This window comes from Schistocerca nitens, chromosome 2 (genome assembly GCF_023898315.1).
Source record: "Schistocerca nitens isolate TAMUIC-IGC-003100 chromosome 2, iqSchNite1.1, whole genome shotgun sequence".
Classification (NCBI taxonomy): Eukaryota; Metazoa; Arthropoda; class Insecta; order Orthoptera; family Acrididae; genus Schistocerca; species Schistocerca nitens.
The window spans coordinates 777,347,539-777,372,878 of NC_064615.1; the positions used below are offsets into that span (position 1 = coordinate 777,347,539).

Genomic DNA, 25,340 nt, shown 5'->3' on the forward strand with positions numbered 1-25,340 from the left:
CCAATCACAAACCTGGTCCAATATTCCGTAAGCTCGTATTTTTTTCACTAAACGTAAGTGCGGAACCGTATCAAATGCCTTCCTGAAGTCCAGGAATATGGCATCAATCTGCTCGCCAGTGTCTACGGCACTGTGAATTTCTTGGGCAAATAGGGCGAGCTGAGTTTCACATGATCTCTGTTTGCGGAATCCATGTTGGTTATGATGAAGGAGATTTGTATTATCTAAGAACGTCATAATACGAGAACACAAAACATGTTCCATTATTCTACAACAGATTGACGTAAGCGAAATAGGCCTATAATTATTCGCATCTGATTTATGACCCTTCTTGAAAATGGGAACGACCTGCGCTTTCTTCCAGTCGCTAGGTACTTTACGCTCTTCCAGAGATCTACGATAAATTGCTGATAGAAAGGGGGCAAGTTCTTTAGCATAATCACTGTAGAATCTTAAGGGTATCTCGTCTGGTCCGGATGCTTTTCCGCTACTAAGTGATAGCAGTTGTTTTTCAATTCCGATATCGTTTATTTCAATATTTTCCATTTTGGCGTCTGTGCGACGGCTAAAGTCAGGGACCGTGTTACGATTTTCCGCAGTGAAACAGTTTCGGAACACTGAATTCAGTATTTCTGCCTTTCTTCGGTCGTCCTCTGTTTCGGTGCCATCGTGGTCAACGAGTGACTCAATAGGGGATTTAGATCCGCTTACCGATTTTACATATGACCAAAACTTTTTAGGGTTCTTGTTTAGATTGTTTGCCAATGTTTTATGTTCGAATTCGTTGAATGCTTCTCTCATTGCTCTCTTTACGCTCTTTTTCGCTTCGTTCAGCTTTTCCTTATCAGCTATGATTCGACTACTCTTAAACCTATGATGAAGCTTTCTTTGTTTCCGTAGTACCTTTCGTACATGATTGTTATACCACGGTGGATCTTTCCCCTCGCTTTGGACCTTAGTCGGTACGAACTTATCTAAGGCGTACTGGACGATGTTTCTGAATTTTTTCCATTTTTGTTCCACATCCTCTTCCTCAGAAATGAACGTTTGATGGTGGTCACTCAGATATTCTGCGATTTGTGCCCTATCACTCTTGTTAAGCAAATATATTTTCCTTCCTTTCTTGGCATTTCTTATTACACTTGTAGTCATTGATGCAACCACTGACTTATGATCACTGATACCCTCTTCTACATTCACGGAGTCGAAAAGTTCCGGTCTATTTGTTGCTATGAGGTCTAAAACGTTAGCTTCACGAGTTGGTTCTCTAACTATCTGCTCGAAGTAATTCTCGGACAAGGCAGTCAGGATAATGTCACAAGAGTCTCTGTCCCTGGCTCCAGTTCTGATTGTGTGACTATCCCATTCTATACCTGGTAGATTGAAGTCTCCCCCTATTACAATAGTATGATCACGAAACTTCTTCACGACGTTCTGCAGGTTCTCTCTGAGGCGCTCAACTACTACGGTTGCTGATGCAGGTGGTCTATAGAAGCATCCAACTATCATATCTGACCCACCTTTGATACTTAACTTAACCCAGATTATTTCACATTCGCATTCGCTAATAACTTCACTGGATATTATTGAATTCTTTACTGCTATAAATACTCCTCCACCATTGGCGTTTATCCTATCCTTGCGGTATATATTCCATTCTGTGTCTAGGATTTCGTTACTGTTCACTTCCGGTTTTAACCAACTTTCCGTTCCTAATACTATATGCGCACTATTTCCTTCAATAAGAGATACTAATTCAGGAACCTTGCCCTGGATACTCCTGCAGTTTACCAATATTACGTTAACTTTTCCTGTTTTTGGTCTCTGAGGACGGACGTTCTTTATCAACGATGATAATGTTCTCTCTGGTAAGCCGTCAGGTATTTTATCGTTTCGCCCAAGGGGGGGGGTCCCTCTAACCTAAAAAACCCCCGTGTGCACGCCACACGTACTCTGCTACCCTAGTAGCTGCTTCCGGTGTGTAGTGCACGCCTGACCTGTCTAGGGGGGCCCTACAGTTCTCCACCCAATAACGGAGGTCGATGAATTTGCAACCATTATAGTCGCAGAGTCATCTGAGCCTCTGGTTTAGACCCTCCACACGACTCCAAACCAGAGGACCGCGATCGACTCTGGGCACTATGCTGCAGATATTAAGCTCAGCTTGCACTCCGCGTGCGATGCTGGTTGTCTTCACCAAATCAGCCAGCCGCCGGAAGGAACCAAGGATGGCCTCAGAACCCAAGCGGCAGGCGTCATTCGTTCCGACATGTGCTACTATCTGCAGCCGGTCACACCCAGTGCGTTCAATAGCTGCCGGAAGGGCCTCCTCCACATTACGGACGAGACCCCCCGGCAAGCACACCGAGTGCACACTGGCATTCTTCCCCGACCTACCCGCTATTTTCCTGAGGGGCTCCATAACCCGCCTAACGTTGGAGCTCCCTATAACTAATAGGCCCGCCCTCTGTGACTGTCGGGACCTTGCCGGAGAATCGGCCACTGGCCCAACAGGCGAGGCATCCTGTGGTGGCTCGGAAACGATGTCATCACCACTAGGAAGCACCCCGTACCTGTTGGAAAGGGGTAAGGCAGCTGCCACGCGGCCAGATCCCACCTTCGCCTTTCGGCCAGGCACGCGCGAGCCCACCACTGTCCGCCATTCACCCTGGAGTGATGGCTGACCGGTAAGATGCTCACTGCCGGAAGACGCAGCGACATCAGGGGTTCCATGTGATTCCAAGGCCACCGAAGTAGGCATAGGTCTCACCACAGTTGCCCCAACGCCACTACGAGCCGACGCCTGCGCCTCGAGCTCGATGAGCCTAACAGACAAAGCCTCCACCTGCCCCCGAAGAGTGGCCAATTCTCCTTGCGTCCGCTCACAACAACCACAGTCCCTACACATGACTATGTTTACCCTACTCTATACGGTGACAAATTCCCAAGATAATCTTCTGATGAGCTACTCTGATAATCAAGAAACACTCACTGAAATACGAGACGCGAAAACTACGCTAGGTTTTCCCAGAAAAACTATTTAGAAGCTAAGCGCAGCAAATAAGTACAAAAACGCTTTATACAAACAGTACTCGCTGCTGCTGGTGCTCTCGCTCTGGCTGTCACAAGACAACTGCTGATTCAAGTGACTAGTGGCTAACGGCCGCGAAACAAACAAAAGACGGTTTTAGGGCGCTTTCTGTTCTAAACGATCAAGAAAACACTAAGAAATCTAACACGAAAACTACGTAAAGTTTTATCAAGAACTGTTAGTTACTATGCAGAGCAGATAAACACAAATAGAATCCCTTCCTTAGTGGAAGGTCGTAAAAAAAATGCAAAATAAACGCTTTATACAAACAGTACTCGCTGCTGCTGGTGCTCTCGCTCTGGCTGTCACAAGACATAAACTTGTGTGATGAGTTTGTCTGTCTGGTCTTGACTTTGACTGGTGATGTCATGTGATACCATTACAGACTGATGTTTTTAGATTCAGGGGTCAAGTGAGAAACACCACCTTTTATCCCCAGTGATGATAACCTTCTTATGATATTGGTCCAAAAAATCACAAGAACAAGTCATTGTTTCCGTTTTGTGTTTCCCAGTATGCCGCCTGGGAAACCAACATGCGCACCATTTTCAAAACTGCAACTTTGCAGAGACAGTTTTGTGCAAAGTTGTTCAACTCACATCTGGAAATTCCAATGCTAAAGTTGAAATTGTGATCGCTGGTATTCATGAATCTTTTCATCCATGGCTTTGACCAAATCTTCTGAGATCAAAGAAAACAGAGAGAAAAGTCATGAAAGCTGTAGACAGACAACGTGGAACAATATATAAACTCTCTCAGAGTTAGAGGACCATGCAGAAGTGCACTGGAGATGGCAGAATGAAGAAAACTCATTGAAGAGGCCAAGACTCATGCAGGGTTCTAATGCCATAAGAAGAAGAACAGCAACAAGAAGAAGAAGAAGAAGAAGAAGAAGAAGAAGATGATGATGATGAACTAAGGTGGTCATTGCTCCAGGGGATGAAGCATCTTCAACTGCAGAAGCAAAGAAATTTCTCAAATCTTCAAAAGTAAGAAATTGTTTAACTTTCACTGCAGCAGAATCTGGTTTCCTGACACAACTGATTATCCAGCTTCAAGAAATAGGGCAGCCTTTGATGCAGTCAGTGAAAATGTTGACTGATGCAGTGCAAAGATTCAAGGATTTGCCAGGGAAATGAGTTTCTTTAGTTATGGAAAAGTGTAAAGCAGTGTTTTAAAAAAATCCTGATCTTGACAAAGTTAGAACCACATCAACAAAGTGGAAAAAATAGATTGCTCCTTACTGCAAAGATGACATGTTAAGTTGCAGGCAGGTGTAATTAAAAGACACTTACACACAAGCTTTTGGCCGCAGAAAGACAGACACACACTATTCATTTACATAAGTGAGCACACCTAATGCACACATAACCACCAACTCTATCAACTCGGACCAGAGGCATTCAGGCCAGAGCTACCAGAGCTAGCAGTCACGAGTATGTGAGGTGTTCTTGTTTAAGTGAATGTACAGTGTGTGTATTTTTCTTGCAAAGGCTGTGGCTGAAAGCTTATGTGTAAGTGCCTTTTAATTGTACCTGTCTGCAACTTAATGCACCATCTTTATATTAAGTAGCAGTCTATCTTTTCCTACAGTGTTGATATTCCAACCTGGAATTTCTATTGTCAGAAACGTATCAAAAATTCTACAATGTGACAGTCCTGTTGCAGTAAAAATGTGTCTTGCAATAGTTTAGTGTTTTAAGTTTGCTCCAGTTACCTATGTAGATGTTGAGAGCTCTTTCTTTTTTATTTTTTTTTTCCCCAGATGAAAAATGTATTACCTGACATGAGAATCAACATGACTCCAGAAAATATAAAAAAGCATTTGGCTGTCATGTACATCTGATTAGCCCCTACAGAACTGTAATGTATATTCTTTCAAGAAACACGTTCTTCTTTTTTTTTTTTAAGTATAATTACAATTTGATTCAAAACTTTAAATTTAATTTAAAAACACAATATAACTTGATATTAACATGAATATGCAGTTTTTGTGATTATCTTAACATGCACTCTAGTAAATAAACAAGCACAGCATAAGATTTTTGTAGCATATTTTTGCTATTTAGAGACCCTTTTTACCTGCCTGTTTTAACATTTTATATTGTCCCAACTTCCAATCTATTTCTAAACACAGAGATTCACACAAAAATCAAACACTCAGTTTAATATAACATACATGAACCATGGACCTTGCCGTTGGTGGGGAGGCTTGCGTGCCTCAGCGATACAGATAGCCGTACCGTAGGTACAACCACAACGGAGGGGTATCTGTTGAGAGGCCAGACAAACGTGTGGTTCCTGAAGAGGGGCAGCAGCCTTTTCAGTAGTTGCAAGGGCAACAGTCTGGATGATTGACTGATCTGGCCTTGTAACAATAACCAAAACGGCCTTGCTGTGCTGGTACTGCGAACGGCTGAAAGCAAGGGGAAACTACGGCCGTAATTTTTCCCGAGGGCATGCAGCTTTACTGTATGATTAAATGATGATGGCGTCCTCTTGGGTAAAATATTCCGGAGGTAAAATAGTCCCCCATTCGGATCTCCGGGCGGGGACTACTCAAGAGGATGTCGTTATCAGGAGAAAGAAAACTGGCGTTCTACGGATCGGAGCGTGGAATGTCAGGTCCCTTAATCGGGCAGGTAGGTTAGAAAATTTGAAAAGGGAAATGGATAGGTTAAAGTTAGATATAGTGGGAATTAGTGAAGTTCGGTGGCGGGAGGAACAAGACTTCTGGTCAGGTGACTACAGGGTTATAAACACAAAGTCAAATAGGGGTAATGCAGGAGTAGGTTTAATAATGAATAGGAAAATAGCAACGCGGGTAAGCTACTACAAACAGCTTAGTGAACGCATTATTGTGGCCAAGATAGATACGAAGCCCACACCTACTACAGTAGTACAAGTTTATATGCCAACTAGCTCTGCAGATGACGAAGAAATTGAAGAAATGTATGATGAAATAAAAGAAATTATTCAGATAGTGAAGGGAGACGAAAATTTAATAGTCATGGGTGACTGGAATTCGAGTGTAGGAAAAGGGAGAGAAGGAAACGTAGTAGGTGAATATGGATTGGGGCTAAGAAATGAAAGAGGAAGGCGCCTGGTAGAATTTTGCACAGAGCACAACTTAATCATAGCTAACACTTGGTTTAAGAATCATGATAGAAGGTTGTATACATGGAAGAACCCTGGAGATACTAAAAGGTATCAGATAGATTATATAATGGTAAGACAGAGATTTAGGAACCAGGTTTTAAATTGTAAGACATTTCCAGGGGCAGATGTGGACTCTGACCACAATCTATTGGTTATGACCTGTAGATTAAAACTGAAGAAACTGCAAAAAGGTGGGAATTTAAGGAGATGGGACCTGGATAAACTGAAAGAACCAGAGGTTGTACAGAGTTTCAAGGAGAGCATAAGGGAACAATTGACAGGAATGGGGGAAAGAAATACAGTAGAAGAAGAATGGGTAGCTTTGAGGGATGAAGTAGTGAAGGCAGCAGAGGATCAAGTAGGTAAAAAGACGAGGGCTAGTAGAAATCCTTGGGTAACAGAAGAAATATTGAGTTTAATTGATGAAAGGAGAAAATATAAAAATGCAGTAAATGAAGCAGGCAAAAAGGAATACAAACGTCTCAAAAATGAGATTGACAGGAAGTGCAAAATGGCTAAGCAGGGATGGCTAGAGGACAAATGTAAGGATGTAGAGGCTTATCTCACTAGGGGTAAGATAGATACTGCCTACAGGAAAATTAAAGAGACCTTTGGAGATAAGAGAACCACTTCTATGAACATCAAGAGCTCAGATGGAAACCCAGTTCTAAGCAAAGAAGGGAAAGCAGAAAGGTGGAAGGAGTATATAGAGGGTCTATACAAGGGCGATGTACTTGAGGACAATATTTTGGAAATAGAAGAGGATGTAGATGCAGATCAAATGGGAGATACTATACTGCGTGAAGAGTTTGACAGAGCACTGAAAGACCTGAGTCGAAACAAGGCCCCCGGAGTAGACAACATTCCATTGGAACTACTGACGGCCTTGGGAGAGCCAGTCCTGACAAAACTCTACCATCTGGTGAGCAAGATGTATGAAACAGGCGAAATACCCTCAGACTTCAAGAAGAATATAATAATTCCAATCCCAAAGAAAGCAGGTGTTGACAGATGTGAGAATTACCGAACAATCAGTTTAATAAGCCACAGCTGCAAAATACTAACATGAATTCTTTACAGACGAATGGAAAAACTGGTAGAAGCCGACCTCGGGGAAGATCAGTTTGGATTCCGTAGAAATACTGGAACACGTGAGGCAATACTGACCTTACGACTTATCTTAGAAGAAAGATTAAGGAAAGGCAAACCTACGTTTCTAGCATTTGTAGACTTAGAGAAAGCTTTTGACAATGTTGACTGGAATACTCTCTTTCAAATTCTAAAGGTGGCAGGGGTAAAATACAGGGAGCGAAAGGCTATTTACAATTTGTACAGAAACCAGATGGCAGTTATAAGAGTCGAGGGACACGAAAGGGAAGCAGTGGTTGGGAAGGGAGTAAGACAGGGTTGTAGCCTCTCCCCGACGTTATTCAATCTGTACATTGAGCAAGCAGTGAAGGAAACAAAAGAAAAATTCGGAGTAGGTATTAAAATCCATGGAGAAGAAATAAAAACTTTGAGGTTCGCCGATGACATTGTAATTCTGTCAGAGACAGCAAAGGACTTGGAAGAGCAGTTGAACGGAATGGATGGTGTCTTGAAGGGAGGATATAAGATGAACATCAACAAAAGCAAAACGAGGATAATGGAATGTAGTCGAAGTAAGTCGGGTGATGTTGAGGGTATTAGATTAGGAAATGAGACCTTAAAGTAGTAAAGGAGTTTTGCTATTTGGGGAGCAAAATAACCGATGATGGTCGAAGTAGAGAGGATATAAAATGTAGACTGGCAATGGCAAGGAAAGCGTTTCTGAAGAAGAGAAATTTGTTAACATCGAGTATAGATTTAAGTGTCAGGAAGTCTTTTCTGAAAGTATTTGTATGGAGTGTAGCCATGTATGGAAGTGAAACATGGACGATAAATAGTTTGGACAAGAAGAGAATAGAAGCTTTCGAAATGTGGTGCTACAGAAGAATGCTGAAGATTAGATGGGTAGATCACATAACTAATGAGGAGGTACTGAATCGGATTGGGGAGAAGAGGAGTTTGTGGCAGAACTTGACCAGAAGAAGGGATCGGTTGGTAGGACATATTTTGAGGCATCAAGGGATCACCAATTTAGTATTGGAGGGCAGCGTGGAGGGTAAAAATCGTAGGGGGAGACCAAGAGATGCATACACTAAGCAGATTCAGAAGGATGTAGGTTGCAGTAGGTACTGGGAGATGAAGAAACTTGCACAGGATAGAGTAGCATGGAGAGCTGCATCAAACCAGTCTCAGGACTGAAGACCACAACAACAACAACTATAAATACAGAGATTCTCTTTAATATACACAGTGATTATAACAAAGTTCAGTTTCAAAACACTGCACAAAAAGAACTGCTGTTCAGAACAATGTCAAGTTTGAATGGAATATTATTGAAGAAGGGGAAATTTAACGAAAATTTTCATGCTAGGTGGTGCTGTAAGCATCATAATGTAAAAGGGTTCAGCTACAAATGACAGATTAATCACAGTATGACTACTATGATGGGAGTTGCACTTTAAACCAACCATACTGTACAAATGCGCAAGACCGCGAAAGTCTAGCATTCAACAGTAGTGGCACTGTTAGGTAAGTACAAGTACTACCGCATCAGATGGGAAGAATATGTTTTTAATTGTCCTGACACCAAAAATCACACAAAAAGCAACAATGACATCAGTTTTCGACTGTCCTTAGGGCTAAAACTGCATAAAAAGCAATAATTAAATCAGTTTTTAATTGTCCAAGAAACCACATAGAAGCCAACAGTTGAATTGGTTTTTAACTGTCATGAGTCTGGCACAAGACGTATTCAGTATGCTGTCCATCATTTTCTGCCACAAGTTGAAATCCTGCTCCAAGCTCAAATCAAGAAACAGTATGTTCTATGACAGATTGGAGCGTCTCAGGGATCACGTACAGAACACTTTGTGCAAAGCTTGCCTTCAATTCAGCTAAATTTGGAAACAGGGCAATGAACACAGCATCTTTCAGATGACTCCACTGTGAGTGGTCTGAGGACAGTTAAAAACTGGTGTCATTGTTGCTTTTTGTGCGATTTTTGGCATCAGGACAATTAACAACAGATTAAGATGAGGTTCTGAGAGCCACCTTGGATAAAAATGAGCGTACACATGCGTCCAGGCTGTTGAAGGGTTGTAATGTCATTGGGGTGCAAAAGACTTTCATAGTGTTTGCCCGTGACAGGACATGTAACATGATCTCAGGACCCATGTCCTGAGAAAATTATGGCCCTACAATAAATGGTGTCATCAAGCTGCACCACCCAGTTACCTTTGCAGAATAGAGTGGTACTGGTTGATGTGCAGGCAGATTTTCCATTGCCATATTCCTCAATTTGGTGTACTGGCATGTCCTTGGAGACAGAAATGGATTCATTTCCCCACAAAATGTTCCTTGGGCATTCATTGCCCACTTACACATGAGCAAGGAATTATTACTAGCAGGACATCATGAAGCTACTCCTGAACATGGGTAATTTTGTGTGGACAGCAATGCAGGATGTTTTGTAGGATTTTATGTAATGTGCTGACAGGCTTTTCCAAAGTTTGGGCAATCCCTGTGCGCTGCATGTTTGCACACCACTGTTCGATTCCTCCTGTAATACTGTGGCCACACTTCAACTGACACCAGGTTAATTGTTTTCTATCCTCTGCTGCGCTACACATTTAAATAGAAAAATAAATTAAAAAATGTCTTTTTGAAGTTTGTAATTATTTTCTACAGACCAGTGACAAACGTCAGACCAACACCTTTTTTCATACCCTTCAGTGTCTGGAACTTTTACAAAGCTACTGGCACACATTCCCAGTTCTTGTAAAAGAGCTTTACCAGCAGCACACATTCCTCCATTGAGACAGTCATGTCGAGCTTTTCAGACACAAACTGAGGAACAGCTGTGTATCCTATTTTGCATATTCTGCTGTTCACAGCAGTTGAAATATTTGTTACATTATTTTCTATTTTAATAATGTTTCCCACTTCTTCAATAACATTATGTTCAAGTTTGACATCATTCTGATGAGTTCATTTTTACAGCATTTTGAAAATGCAACTTCCATGTAATCACCATGTCTATATAAGTAATACGAAGGTGCTTATATACTCTAACAAACAAATGTATATAATTTCATTTATTCATCTTAATATTACGCACTATCGACATAACAACTTAAGAGAGTCGAGTATCAGAAGAAAATAACAAAATCATTAAAGCATACAATATTGTACATCTCAACTCAAATTTTAATTCACTGATTTGGTTGGAATAATGAAAACTGAAATAAAAAGTAGGCCTTCCTACAAGGTAAGACAGCTGTCTGCATGGCTTTTAACAGATGCTACTTACGCTTGGACAAACTTCTTCCTGTTGAAAGCAGACAGGCGGGGCAGGACTGCAAGAAGTGTGTGCTGGATATGTGGATTTCGAATTATGCGTTGTGACAAAACTGCATTACAAATTGTATCAAAGTTTTCTGTCATCAGCTGCCGACATGCTGCACTTTCATACAGGCTTGTATGGTTGTTACTTGGTAAAGACACCACAAGAGGACTATGCTGCATTTTTGGTGACCTTAACCACAGCAACATGGTCATTGTCTCCTGTATAACAGATAAAGTACAATTCGTATACTAAGAGTAACTCATACACACTACATATTTGCTTCATACTGATGGAGACAACACAGTTTATATCTATAACCTGAAAGAAATCAATGTCAGCCGAAATGTAACTTCAAAAGTATACTGCACAGTGTTGACATAAATCACGACTGAAGATAAATTTCATCATGTTGCCTAGATATGATCTACTAAGAAAGCACCAAAAGAAAATTCTGCTAAACTTATGAGGTGAATTCAAAGTCTACAGTTAAATCACACCTGCAACACCAGTGTCTTACAGTTATTCTGCATGCTGTAAAAACTACTGTCTCTTTTATTTCTTTTCACATCATGCTATCAATTTGTTTTACACACACACACACACACACACACAGAGAGAGAGAGAGAAAGAGAGAGAGAGAGAGAGAGAGAGAGAGAGAGAGAGATTTATCACACAACAGTTGATATCTCCAATAAGTCTTTCAGAAATATGATGAGGCAATGATACACCTGAATGAAATTTTCTGTCTGCAGTGGAGTGTATGCTGATATGAAGCTCCTTGGCACACTAAAACTGTGAACTGGAACAAGACTCAAACTCGAGACCTTTGTCTTTCACAGGCAAGTGCTCTACCGACTGAGCTACACAAGCACAACTCACGACCCATCCTCACAGCTTTACTTCCACAAGTACCTCGTGTATCCTACCTTCCAAGTCTCACAAAGAAGCTCTCCTGTGAAACTTGCAAGACTAGTTCTCCTGCAAGAAAGGATACTGTGGAGACATGGTTTAACTGCAGCCTGGGGGATGTTTTCAGAATGAAATTTTCACTCTGCAGTGGAGTTATGCACTGATATGAAACTTCCTGGCAGATTAAACTGTGTGCCGAGTCAAGGCTTGAATGTTTGGAAGGTAGGAGATGAGGTACTGGCAGAAGTAAAGCTGTGAGGACAGGTTGTTAATCGTGTTTGGGTAACTCAGTCAGCAGAGTGCTTGCCTGCAAAAGGCAAAGGTCTCAAGTTCAAGTCTCAGCCTGGCACACAGTTTTAATCTGCCAGGAGGTTTCAATGATGTACTTGCCACTTTATTCTGTGGTATCTTAACAAAATATAAAGTTCTTGGAAGATGATAAGAAGTTCTTGGTGACTTTGCTCCAATCTTAAACAACAGCACAGAGGATAAAAGTTTATATTCAGTGCATATCAAAATGACTCCTTTACTTTGTTGAAAAAATTAATAAATAAAACCGCTAATTTGCTGGAAACAAGTTTCCACTGTGCGCTGTTATGTAAAGTACCATTGCAAGGCTATTTCATAAATGTACTAGAATTCTATTTTATATATTTTCCATCCTTTTGTTGCTTGTTGTATATATTGAGACTTAACAGAGAAGAAAAAAATTTATTATGCATAAATGCTAGAATAGTTACATAATTATGCCAGCTTTTGTTATTACAAGAATAATAATAATAATAATAAGTATTATTATTATTATTATTATTACTATTATTATTATTATTATCACCACCACCATTATTGTTACTATAATTTGCAGAATTTTATGAGAGTTGTGTCATATGTGCATTTGTTTAGTGTGAGTGATTATAAAGAAAGTGTGTGTATGGACTGGTGTCATGGCTGTGCTGCATGATAACAAGAAGGGAGAGTATGAAACCCAGTATCGGCACATAGTCTTCCCCTCTCAAACAGCACCGGCAGGGTCACTGAGCGTAACATATTCCTCAAATGGACAGATCACCAGCAATAGTGTCACATGCCCTCTCTATGTAAGACTTCCGCAGCCCATGGTCTAGTAGTTAAGAGTCTCTAGATCGCATGGTCCCAGGTTCGATTCCCAGCTGGGTAGAGATTTTCTTCACTCAGAGACAGGGTGGGTCTGTCATCCTAATCATTTCATATCGTCTTCATCAATACACAAGGGCAAGGCACCAAACTGGCATCAAATAAAAAGACTTGCACCACTCTCCTCCCCTTGTTGGCCAAATACTAGTGGTGAAAATTTCTTCGACCATCATAATTCGAACCAGCTACCTCCCAAATGAGCATCAACATATAAGTGGGTGTTAGTGACCTTGATTATGGAAGCAGGTAATGCTTGTCACACCTACATTCATAACAATAGCTCTGTACTGATAATGTCAGTCTCCTGTAAAATTATAGATCATAGTTTACGTTCACAAATTATGATTGTTTTGTAGTCAAATACCTCATGTTGTCAATCAACAAGGATTCTGTACATAGCTTACTTCCTAACCATGTTCCAAATGAGACAACCAGCTGACGTAACAATACACACAACTGCTCATTTAAACCTGATGGCTGGACTACAGTGAATACACTCATAGATATTCACATCTCAGAGATACTTCTTTGCAGAGTGACAGTGTAGTTTAAATTGTAACTGATGAAGAACAGAAACGAGGGTCAGATGTTCAAAACATAATGAGTTACTGATGTGTTGATGAAAGTGGCACTGTAGCCACATGTTTGAGTGACAATCAAAGGTTCAGATCCTATGATTAAATTAATCCATCACCAGGTGAATTTCTACTGATTTTATTACAATTTGGTCTCAAAGGATGAAGTCAACACCAGAATTTAAACCCTATCATATCTACAGAACAGTCAGTGTCAATGCAAAGCTATGCAGTTTTATGTTTAAGCTTTATGTTACATTGTCACTTAATGAAGTTCAATGAACACAAAAATTAGTAAAAAATAAAGAATTTTCTTAATAGCAGCTAAGCTGTTGACATGCACGTAGCTTAAACCAACAAACTGCCACAGCTGAATTATCGAGCTTGAAGAGCTGCTGTATCATTCATTCTTGGGAATTTTTGTTTGTAATAAATCTAGTGGCACCTTGGGGGATGCAATATATCACAAGCTGATCCACATGGATTTATATTTACTCACACATAATAGGTACCCTCAGAATTTGGGTACAAAGGGCAAAAAGTATTACTGAAGAGAGGGGTCTGTAGAATGACCTTACACACTTAAAACAGCTTTTTTAAGAAAATGGATACTCTTCAAAATATCACTGGAAGAAAGAGAGTACTTATAGATACACACCCACAATTCAGTGAATTAAGAAGTTTGTTCTGTTGACCCATGACAACCAGGAGGCAGTTGATAGCAGCACCCAGATTGATAACATGTTTCCTCATTCCCAAAAGATGTTTGGCCACTCTCACCTAATGAACAAAATCTGAGATTACTCAACATTGGTTTTGTGATTAGACTGCAGGACACCAACTCTTAACATATAAAAACTATGAAACATTAAAGTGGCCTTCAGTGTAACCTATGGGAGGTTAATCACCACTTGTGATATATACATAAACTGCCTGGTGAATAACACTGAAAGTCCCACGAGGCTGGATGATAACATATGTAATAAAGTTACATTTCAGTAACAATATCGCAAAATGCAGGAAGATGAGCAGGTGATTCATACTTGCTGTAGGGACTGTGAATTACTCCTTAATATACATAAATTTAATGCATTCCATATAAACAGGCAGAAAGCCCCATAATTGTTCTAGGACATAATTCATGAGTCAACACTGAAATTGTCACAACTGTTAAGAATCTAGGTGCATGTATCCACAACAATGATTTATGAATGATTTATGGAATTAGTTATTAATCTAATAGCACCTCCAGGTAGGGTGGAGAAGATTAATGAAAGAGCAGCACGCTGTGTTATGCAAGGTTCATCTAACTTCAGAAGCAGATGTTATAAGAAACCCATAATGAATCAAGGAGAAATTTATTTGTAAAATTTTGAGAGTTCATGTTCTGAGAAGAGGCATGCAACATTCTACTTCCTCCAACATATAAGGGGGGATTCCACCGCACAGAAATGACCATGATGGTAAAATCACATAAATTTGAGCTCACACGGGGGCTTACCAACAGCCATTCTTCCAATGCATCATTCAAAAATGACCCTTAAAAGGGAGGAAATGACAGTGGCACCTGAAGTACCCTAACCAAATATGTTCCCAGACTTTTGAGTGATAAACAAAAGGAAAATTGTGTGTCAGTTTGCACAGAGTTGAAGGATCATCTTCATTTAGGTCTGGACTTCATGTCCAAAATTGTAAGTGGAGTTGGGTCTATGCATTTGAAACTGAGACAATAATTCAACTTCTCAATGGGAACTAAAACCAGTGAATCTTCTCACCCTACAAAGGCATGTCAGTCAAACCTGAATATCAAAGTCATACTCATTGTTTCTTTCGATACTTAGGGCATAGTGTGACCAGAGTTAGTTCCAAGGGGAACAACCATAAATGCCAAATTTTACAAGGGCATACCGCAACATTTGTGAAACAATGTATGAAGAAATAGACAAGGAAAATGGGCCAATGGCTTCCTTCTTCATCACACCAACATGTCATGCCACAACTCACTTTTGATTCACGAGCATCTGGCCAGAAAAAGTCTTCCTATCTGTTTACACCCACCTTACTCACCAGATTTAGCACTATACGATTTCTGGCTCCACAAAAATTAAAACTGTGCTTAAAGGAAAACATTTTGACATCATTACTGATGTTGAGAGGGCCACAACAACAGCTGAATGGTCTTCTACATCTACATCTACATTTATACTCCGCAAGCCACCCAACGGTGTGTGGCGGAGGGCACTTTACGTGCCACTGTCATTAACCTCCCTTTTCTGTTCCAGTCGCGTATGGTTCGCGGGAAGAACGACTGTCTGAAAGTCTCCGTGCGCGCTCGAATCTCTCTAATTTTACATTCGTGATCTCCTCGGGAGGTATAAGTAGGGGGAAGCAATATATTCGATACCTCATCCAGAAACGCACCCTCTCGAAACCTGGCGAGCAAGCTACACCGCGATGCAGAGCGCCTCTCTTGCAGAGTCTGCCACTTGAGTTTGCTAAACATCTCCATAACGCTATTACGGTTACCAAATAACCCTGTGACGAAACGCGCCGCTCTTCTTTGGATCTTCTCTATCTCCTCCGTCAACCCGATCTGGTACGGATCCCACACTGTTGAGCAATACTCAAGTATAGGTCGAACGAGTGTTTTGTAAGCCACCTCCTTTGTTGATGGACTACATTTTCTAAGGACTCTCCCAATGAATCTCAACCTGGTACCCGCCTTACCAACAACTAATTTTATATGATCATTCCACTTCAAATCATTCCGCACGCATACTCCCAGATATTTTACAGAAGTAACTGCTACCAGTGTTTGTTCCGCTATCATATAATCATACAATAAAGGATCCTTCTTTCTATGTATTCGCAATACATTACATTTGTCTATGTTAAGGGTCAGTTGTCACTCCCTGCACCAAGTGCCTATCCGCTGCAGATCTTCCTGCATTTCGCTACAATTTTCTAACGCTGCAACTTCTCTGTATACTACAGCATCATCTGCGAAAAGCCGCATGGAACTTCCAACACTATCTACTAGGTCATTTATATATATTGTGAAAAGCAATGGTCCCATAACACTCCCCTGTGGCACGCCAGAGGTTACTTTAATGTCTGTAGACGTCTCTCCATTGATAACAACATGCTGTGTTCTGTTTGCTAAAAACTCTTCAGTCCAGCCACACAGCTGGTCTGATATTCCGTAGGCTCTTACTTTGTTTATCAGGCGACAGTGCGGAACTGTATCGAACGCCTTCCGGAAGTCAAGGAAAATAGCATCTACCTGGGAGCCTGTATCTAATATTTTCTGGGTCTCATGAACAAATAAAGCGAGTTGGGTCTCACACGATCGCTGTTTCCGGAATCCATGTTGATTCCTACAGAGTAGATTCTGGGTTTCCAAAAACGACATGATACTCGAGCAAAAAACATGTTCTAAAACTCTACAACAGATCGACGTCAGATATATAGATCTATAGTTTTGCGCATCTGCTCGATGACCCTTCTTGAAGACTGGGACTACCTGTGCTCTTTTCCAATCATTTGGAACCTTCCGTTCCTCTAGAGACTTGCGGTACACGGCTGTCAGAAGGGGGGCAAGTTCTTTCGTGTACTCTGTGTAGAAACGAATTGGTATCCCGTCAGGTCCAGTGGACCTTCCTCTGTTGAGTGATTCCAGTTGCTTTTCTATTCCTTGGACACTTATTTCGATGTCAGCCATTTTTTCGTTTGTGCGAGGATTTAGAGAAGGAACTGCAGTGCGGTCTTCCTCTGTGAAACAGCTTTGGAAAAAGGTGTTTAGTATTTCAGCTTTACGCGTGTCATCCTCTGTTTCAATGCCATCATCATGCTGGAGTGTCTGGATATGCTGTTTCGAGCCACTTACTGATTTAACGTAAGACCAGAATTTCCTAGGATTTTCTGTTAAGTCGGTACATAGAATTTTACTTTCGAATTCACTGAACGCTTCACGCATAGCCCTCCTTATGCTAACTTTGACATCGTTTAGGTTCTCTTTGTCTGAGAGGTTTTGGCTGCGTTTAAACTTGGAGTGAAGCTCTCTTTGCTTTCGCAGTAGCTTCCTAACTTTGTTGTTGAACCACGGTGGGTTTTTCCCGTCCCTCACAGTTTTACTCGGCAGGTACCTGTCTAAAACGCATTTTACAATTGCTTTAAACATTTTCCATAAACACTCAACATTGTCAGTGTTGGAACAGATATTTTCGTTTTGATCTGTTAGGTAGTCTGAAATCTGCCTTCTATTACTCTTGCTAAACAGATAAACCTTCCTCCCTTTTTTTGTATTCCTATTAACTTCCATATTCAGGGATGCTGCAACGGCCTTATGATCACTGATTCCCTGTTCTGCACTTACAGAGTCGAAAAGTTCGGGTCTGTTTGTTATCAGTAGGTCCAAGATGTTATCTCCACGAGTCGGTTCTCTGTTTAATTGCTCGAGGTAATTTTCGGATAGTGCACTCAGTATAATGTCACTCGATGCTCTGTCCCTACCACCCGTCCTAAACATCTGAGTGTCCCAGTCTATATCTGGTAAATTGAAATCACCACCTAAGACTATAATATGCTGAGAAAATTTATGTGCAATGTATTCCAAATTTTCTCTCAGTTGTTCTGCAACTAATGCTGCTGAGTCGGGAGGTCGGTAAAAGGAGCCAATTATTAACCTAACCCGGTTGTTGAGTGTAACCTCCACCCATAATATTTCACAGGAACTATCCACTTCTACTACACTACAGGATAAACTACTACTAACAGCGACAAACACGCCACCACTGGTTGCATGCAATCTATCCTTTCTAAACACCGTCTGTGCCTTTGTAAAAATTTCGGCTGAATTTATCTCTGGCTTCAGCCATCTTTCTGTACCTATAACGATTTTAGCTTCGGTGCTTTCTATCAGCGCTTGAAGTTCCGGTACTTTACCAATGCAGCTTCGACAGTTTACAATTACAATATCGATTGCTGCTTGGTCCCCGCATGTCCTGACTTTGCCCCGCACCCTTTGAGGCTGTTGCCCTTTCTGTACTTGCCCGAAGCCATCTAACCTAAAAAACCGCCCAGTCCACGCCACACAACCCCTGCTACCCGTGTAGCCGCTTGCTGCGTGTAGTGGACTCCTGACCTATCCAGCGGAACCTGAAACCCGACCACCCTATGGCGCAAGTCGAGGAATCTGCAGCCCACACGGTCGCAGAACCGTCTCAGCCTCTGATTCAGACCCTCCACTCAGCTCTGTACCAAAGGTCCGCAGTCAGTCCTGTCGACGATGCTGCAGATGGTGAGCTCTGCTTTCATCCCGCTAGTGAGACTGGCAGTCTTCACCAAATCAGATAGCCGCCGGAAGCCAGAGAGGATTTCCTCCGATCCATAGCGACACACATCATTGGTGCCGACATGAGCGACCACCTGCAGATGGGTGCACCCTGTACCCGTAATGGCATCCGGAAGGACCCTTTCCACATCTGGAATGATTCTCCCCCCCCCCCCCCCCCCCCCGGTATGCAGACGGAGTGCACATTGGTTTTCTTCCCCTCTCTTGCTGCCATATCCCTAAGGGGCCCCATTACGCGCCTGATGTTGGAGCTCCCAACTACCAGTAAACCCACCCTCTGCGACTGCCCGGATCTTGCAGACTGAGGGGCAACCTCTGGAACTGGACAAGCAGCCATCTCCGGCCGAACATCAGTATCAGCCAGAGACAGAGCCTGAAACCGGTTCGTCAGACAAACTGGAGAGGCCTTCCGTTCAGCCCTCCGGAATGTCTTTCGCCCCCTGCCACACCTCAAGATGACCTCCCACTCTACCACAGGTGAGGCATCAGCCTCAATGTGGGCAGTATCCCGGGCAGCCACAGTCGTAGTCCAATCGGGGGATGCGTGGGACGAGCTGGCTGTCCCCGACAAACCCCCATCCGGACCCCCACAGTGATGCCCATTGGCAACAGCCTCAAGCTGTGTGACCAAAGCCAACACTGCCTGAAGCTGGGAGCGAAGGGATGCCAACTCAGCCTGCATCCGAACACAGCAGTTGCAGTCCCAACTTCCAAAAGAAGCCTCTCGTGTATTCTTCCAGTCATGGATTCAACATTGGGATAGGCACATTGATAGTCAATGGCAGTACTTTGAAGGAGATTAAATCAATTTCTGTGTCAGCTTATTACTTTGTTCCTAATAAAATTATTCACCTTTTTTAACACACTTCAATTAGTACAGATATTTATATTAATTTGTTGACAGAATCTTTTAAAATCATGCAGCTGGATTATGGTAATACCAAGTTGTAAGTGAACAATCTTATAAATATCACAGAACAAAACCTTCTGAAAGTAACAAGTTGTGAACATACTGATGAGCAATTGCATAAGAATTATACAATATAGTATGAGATTATAAGTAGGTTTCAAATTTCTAATTTACATAGCATACCATGGTTACACCTCCATAAAATGTCTGCTGAATTAAAGACTGGCATAAATGATGAATCTTTATATATCTGCTGAAACTGTGCTATGAGCACTATGATGGGAGTATCTTACACCAGTCTACTGATAGGTTTTGTTGAATCTTTTCTAGCAGTAACCTTAACTCCTCAACTGGTTAAGATTTAATGAGAAGACCTAAATGGAGAGAGATATCACACTATCCTCATTTCTCCAAATTCTCAACACCTCTTTCCCCATTCACTTTGATCACCCATGGCTCAGCATCTCGGGAAGTTTGACTAACGAGCTGAAGTCTTTTCAGTTGACACCACATTGGGCGACTTGTGTGTCGATGATGATGATGATGATGACACAGCACCCAGTCCTTGAGCAGAGGAAATCTCCGACCTGGCCGGGAATAAACTTGTGCTTGCTGCACGGCAGTCACACACACTAACCACTCAGCTACAGGTAGCAGACAAATTTATAAATGCACTTATAACTTTCAGAAGTATATCAGCTTGAGTCTCCATTTTTCTTTCTTAAAAATATGTACTAAACTTATCATGAATCAGTTCTACATCAACAATACCCACATCTCATTCTGAGTGCATGGCAGAGGGCACTTCCCACTGTACCACTTATTAGGGCTGCTTCTCATTCCACTCACTTATGGAGCATAGGAAGAATGATAGTCTCTGTGTTTGATTTAATGTGTTTAATCTTGTCTTTGCATTCCTAATGGGAGCATATGTAGGTGGTTGAGCGTATTCCTAGATTTCTCACTTAACACCGGAGAATCAACAAAAAATTTATTAAAAATTTCAGTCAAATGTTTTGTGAAATGATGTTTCTAAAATTAAAAAATAAACTAGATCACAAAAACATCTGACACACTTCATTTGCTGTACACAGTTCTGAGCATCATTCAACAACACATCAAATGTTTCTAAAACCTATTATTTTCTTTTTTTTAGAAGTGTCATTTAACAAAACATTTGACCAAATTTTTTCCTATTTTTCTTTTCTTCTCTTTTTTATTTTCAAATTTTGATCAGTAAGCATGTTCTTGTCGGCACCTCATTAGATTTCATAGCATCTTCTGTACTGAAATCTTCTGAATATAGTACATGCTTCAAAGGAAGCTAATTTAAAAATCAAATACCAAACCAGTGCAACTTTTTATGCAAAATAACTACAGCTGGAGGAGATGAACTTTCTGGCACTTCATTTCCCTTCCTAGTGTCTCCTGGTTTCAAATTGTCCTAAATTTAGAACTTGATTCAAAGGAAGACTTTTTAACAGTTAAATATAACACCAATGTAGCTTTTTATGTGTAGAATGGCAGGCCTTGAAGAGATGAACTTTTGGACACTTCATTTACATTACTAGCAGCAGCTGTTTGTGTAATACATTAATTTCCTCTCAAACAACTACTTAAGTTTTTCTTCATTATGGTACCTGATTACTTTCAATCAATCAAATATTTTTCTTTGTGGAACTAAACCTCACACTAGTCAATAGAAGTAAACATCACACTGGTGAATTCAATTTCCCATTTCTCCATTTTCCACTCTTCGCTTGACAATGAAAACTGGGTAAAAATTCATTGTTTATTTTCCCCTCAAATCAAAAATTAAGTAGTAGGTTTTTTGTTTTTTATTTTATTTTTATTTATTTATTTATTTTTGCATCAAACTAGACATCATCTGTTCAGTTTGATGCCTCATTTATCCATTTTCCACACTTTGGCTATGAAAAATCAGGCAAAAATTTTTCCTCAAATCAATAATTACTTGTTTCTGAATTATGCTGATTACTTTCAAGCAAATAACACTTATTTTTCCAAAACTAGATCTCACACTGATCAATTCGTTATCCCATTTGTCAATTTCCCACTTTCCATTCAGCTGTGAAAATTCAGACAATATCCCATTGCATAATTCACAGGAAGCCTTATTTTTGCTCTGTTCTAACATTTTACCAAAAGTTGTTCTCAATATTTGAGAGAAAGCCCAGCTCATATCCATCTCCAAGAAGGTAGCAGTAGTAATCCCCAGATAACTATACATCAGTATCACTGACATCCATCTATTGTAGAATCTTTAACATATTTTGAGATTGAAACATAAAAAGGTAGTTCACTGTATTCCATTTCTTCCTCAACAAGGCTTTATTCTGTTCTGATAGCAAAATACATGAACAATATCAATTTATGTTTGACAATACTTTTAAAAACTTGATGGTATCTAAAAATGTAACAAACAGTGTAGTACTGTTAACAATGTGTTAACAAAAACCCAAGTGTCACTAGTTTTCTCAAATGTCAGTAATTTGGATTGTGCATAAAGTTATGAAGGGCAGGCTGCTGAAATGAACAATCAATCTAACTTATCAAAACTTGTGCATTAGGTTCTTCATAATAATTTTGGTTCCTCCTACCTGCAATGCAGAATTCATTCTCCAAATCATGTAATATTCATCATCTTCAGAACATTTACCATTTTCATGCAGAAGATCTTGTTCTGAGCTATTATTATAAGTGTTCCTGCATTTGTTAGTTTGACAAATGATATCTATGAGCCACATTACCTGAGTATTCCTATTTACATGTTTTGAATATAATAGAGGGAAACATTCCACGTGGGAAAAATATATCTAAAAACAAAGATGATGTGACTTACCAAACGAAAGTGCTGGCAGGTTGATAGATACACAAACAAACACAAACATACACACAAAATTCAAGCTTTCGCAACCAACGGTTGCCTCATCAGGAAAGAGGGAAGGAGAGGGAAAGACAAGGATGTGGGTTTTAAGGGAGAGGGTAAGGAGTCATTCCAATCCCGGGAGCGGAAAGACTTACCTTAGGGGGAAAAAAGGACAGGTATACACTCGCGCACACACACACACATATCCATCCACACATACACAGTCACAAGCAGACATTTGTAAACGCAAAGAGTTTGGGCAGATATGTCAGTTGAGGCGGAAGTACAGAGGCAAAGATGATGTTGAATGACAGGTGAGGTATGAGCGGCGGCAACTTGAAATTAGCGGAGGTTGAGGCCTGGCGGATAACGAGAAGAGAGGATATACTGAAGAGCAAGTTCCCATCTCCGGAGTTCTGACAGGTTGGTGTTAGTGGGAAGTATCCAGATAACCCGGACGGTGTAACACTGTGCCAAGATGTGCTGGCCGTGCACCAAGGCATGTTTAGCCACAGGGTGATCCTCATTACCAACAAACACTGTCTGCCTGTGTCCATTCATGCGAATGGACAGTTTGTTGCTGGTCATTCCCACATAGAAAGCTTCACAGTGTAGGCAGGTCAGTTGGTAAATCACGTGGGTGCTTTCACACGTGGCTCTGCCTTTGATCGTGTACACCTTCCGGGTTACAGGACTGGAGTAGGTGGTGGTGGGAGGGTGCATGGGACAGGTTTTACTCCGGGGGCGGTTACAAGGGTAGGAGCCAGAGGGTAGGGAAGGTGGTTTGGGGATTTCATGGATGAACTAAGAGGTTACAAAGGTTAGGTGGATGGCAGAAAGACACCCTTGGTGGAGTCGGGAGGATTTCAAACCACCTTCCCTAACCTCTGGCTCCTACCCTTGTAACTGCCCACGGTGTAAAACCTGTCCCATGCACCCTCCCACCACCACCTACTCCAGTCCTGTAACCCGGAAGGTGTACACGATCAAAGGCAGAGCCACATGTGAAAGCACCCACGTGATTTACCAACTGACCTGCCTACACTGTGAAGCTTTCTATGTGGGAATGACCAGCAACAAACTGTCCATTCGCATGAATGGACACAGGCAGACAGTGTTTGTTGGTAATGAGCATCACCCTGTGGCTAAACATGCCTTGGTGCACGGCCAGCACATCTTGGCACAGTGTTACACCGTCCAGGTTATCTGGATACCTCCCACTAACACCAACCTGTCAGAACTCCGGAGATGGGAACTTGCTCTTCAGTATATCCTCTCTTCTCGTTATCCGCCAGGCCTCAACCTCCGCTAATTTCAAGTTGCCGCCGCTCATACCTCACCTGTCTTTCAACAACATCTTTGCCTCTGTACTTCCGCCTCAACTGACATCTCTGCCCAAACTCTTTGCGTTTACAAATGTCTGCTTGTGACTGTGTATGTGCGGATGGATGTGTGTGTGTGTGCGAGTGTATACCTGTCCTTTTTTCCCCCCTAAGGTAAGTCTTTCCACTCCCGGGATTGGAATGACTCCTTACCCTCTCCCTCAAAACCCACATCCTTTTGTCTTTCCCTCTCCTTCCCTCTTTCCTGACGAGGCAACCGTTGGTTGCGAAAGCTTGAATTTTGTGTGTATGTTTGTGTATCTATCAACCTGCCAGCACTTTCGTTTGGTAGATATATTTACATGTTTTTACACACATGTGAAAGGAGGAAGGATATGTACAACAGAAAACAGCAGTTGATGCTAAAACAAACAACCTTCAACATCACTGTTGCATACAACGTTGGCATACGTGTGAGCTCAAATCTCACTAATTTTACCTTCATGGACTTTTCATGATATACAGGTTTCATTATATGAAACACAGAAACATGAAACACAGAAACATGTTACACAGTAGCAACAAATAAAGAACTTCAACTGTCTCCTAGCCCTAAACAATGCGAGTAAGAAAAATCAAACAACTATTGTCACAACTTACAAATTAATACATATTTCAATAATTCATAATAAACTGAAAGGGAATAATTTATTACCTACATATTGAGAATTTCAGGCTAAAACAAAGTGAATGTATGCAGTATGTTGGTCAGCTCCAGTGTGTTAGCACATTAGAAGACCTATTCAATAAAAGCCATGAAATATTTTAATAATTAATCACATTAACAATTATGATACATAAATTTAAACAATGGAACTAAGGACAACAGTAAAAGTGAAATGATGGTCCAAAGAATCATGAATGTCTTTCTTTTTTTTTAGAGCATCATTACTTATAATTACCATGTATAGTTTCTGTTTAGGTTGGTACAGACTGCAAAATATACAATGAATAAAATGGAGTGATTTATGAAACATGCTGTAGCATGCATTATTTTGTAGAAGTGCAATTGTTACAAAAAACGTTTCAGTTGGGAAGCAAATGGTCTGAAATGGGAAGCAAATGGTCTGAAACAAAAGTATACATATATTTTGGTTTAAAACAAACAAATAATCACTTACATTATTTTGAGGATTGGGTTGGCAGACAATTTTTTCCATCAGTCCTTCATAATTTCGTTCCCATTCAGCATTGCTACACCGCAAAAGTTCATTAAGGACAAGTAAGGAGCCATGAATTCTATCATCCCGGTTCACTCCCTTTTCTCTTGTGTATATATCTTCAAATCCAGTAATTGCCTCATCATAGCACTGTTTATACCTGAAAAACAAGAAACAAAAGACTGATAACTGTAAGACTGTTAATCAGTACAAATAATCATAGTGGCAGTAGTTGCCAAACAGGTGGTACCGGCAAATATTCTTGCCATTAGATTACTGCTAAAAGTTAAATTTGTCTGCGGAAGA

At 41.0% G+C, this 25,340-nt stretch overlaps 1 protein-coding gene across 2 annotated transcripts in view; it reads right to left on the reverse strand.

Annotated features, from left to right (window-relative positions):
- Window positions 1–25,340, reverse strand: part of LOC126237023 (serine/threonine-protein kinase mTOR) — a 281,416-nt gene that overhangs the window by 214,371 nt on the left and 41,705 nt on the right. For both annotated transcript variants that reach the window (XM_049946767.1, XM_049946766.1), the window contains exons 6-7: window positions 24,996–25,194; window positions 10,647–10,900 (exon numbers count right to left, since the gene is read on the reverse strand). In XM_049946767.1, the coding sequence (XP_049802724.1) occupies window positions 10,647–10,900; window positions 24,996–25,194 (453 nt within the window). The remainder of the gene's footprint in view (window positions 1–10,646; window positions 10,901–24,995; window positions 25,195–25,340) is intronic.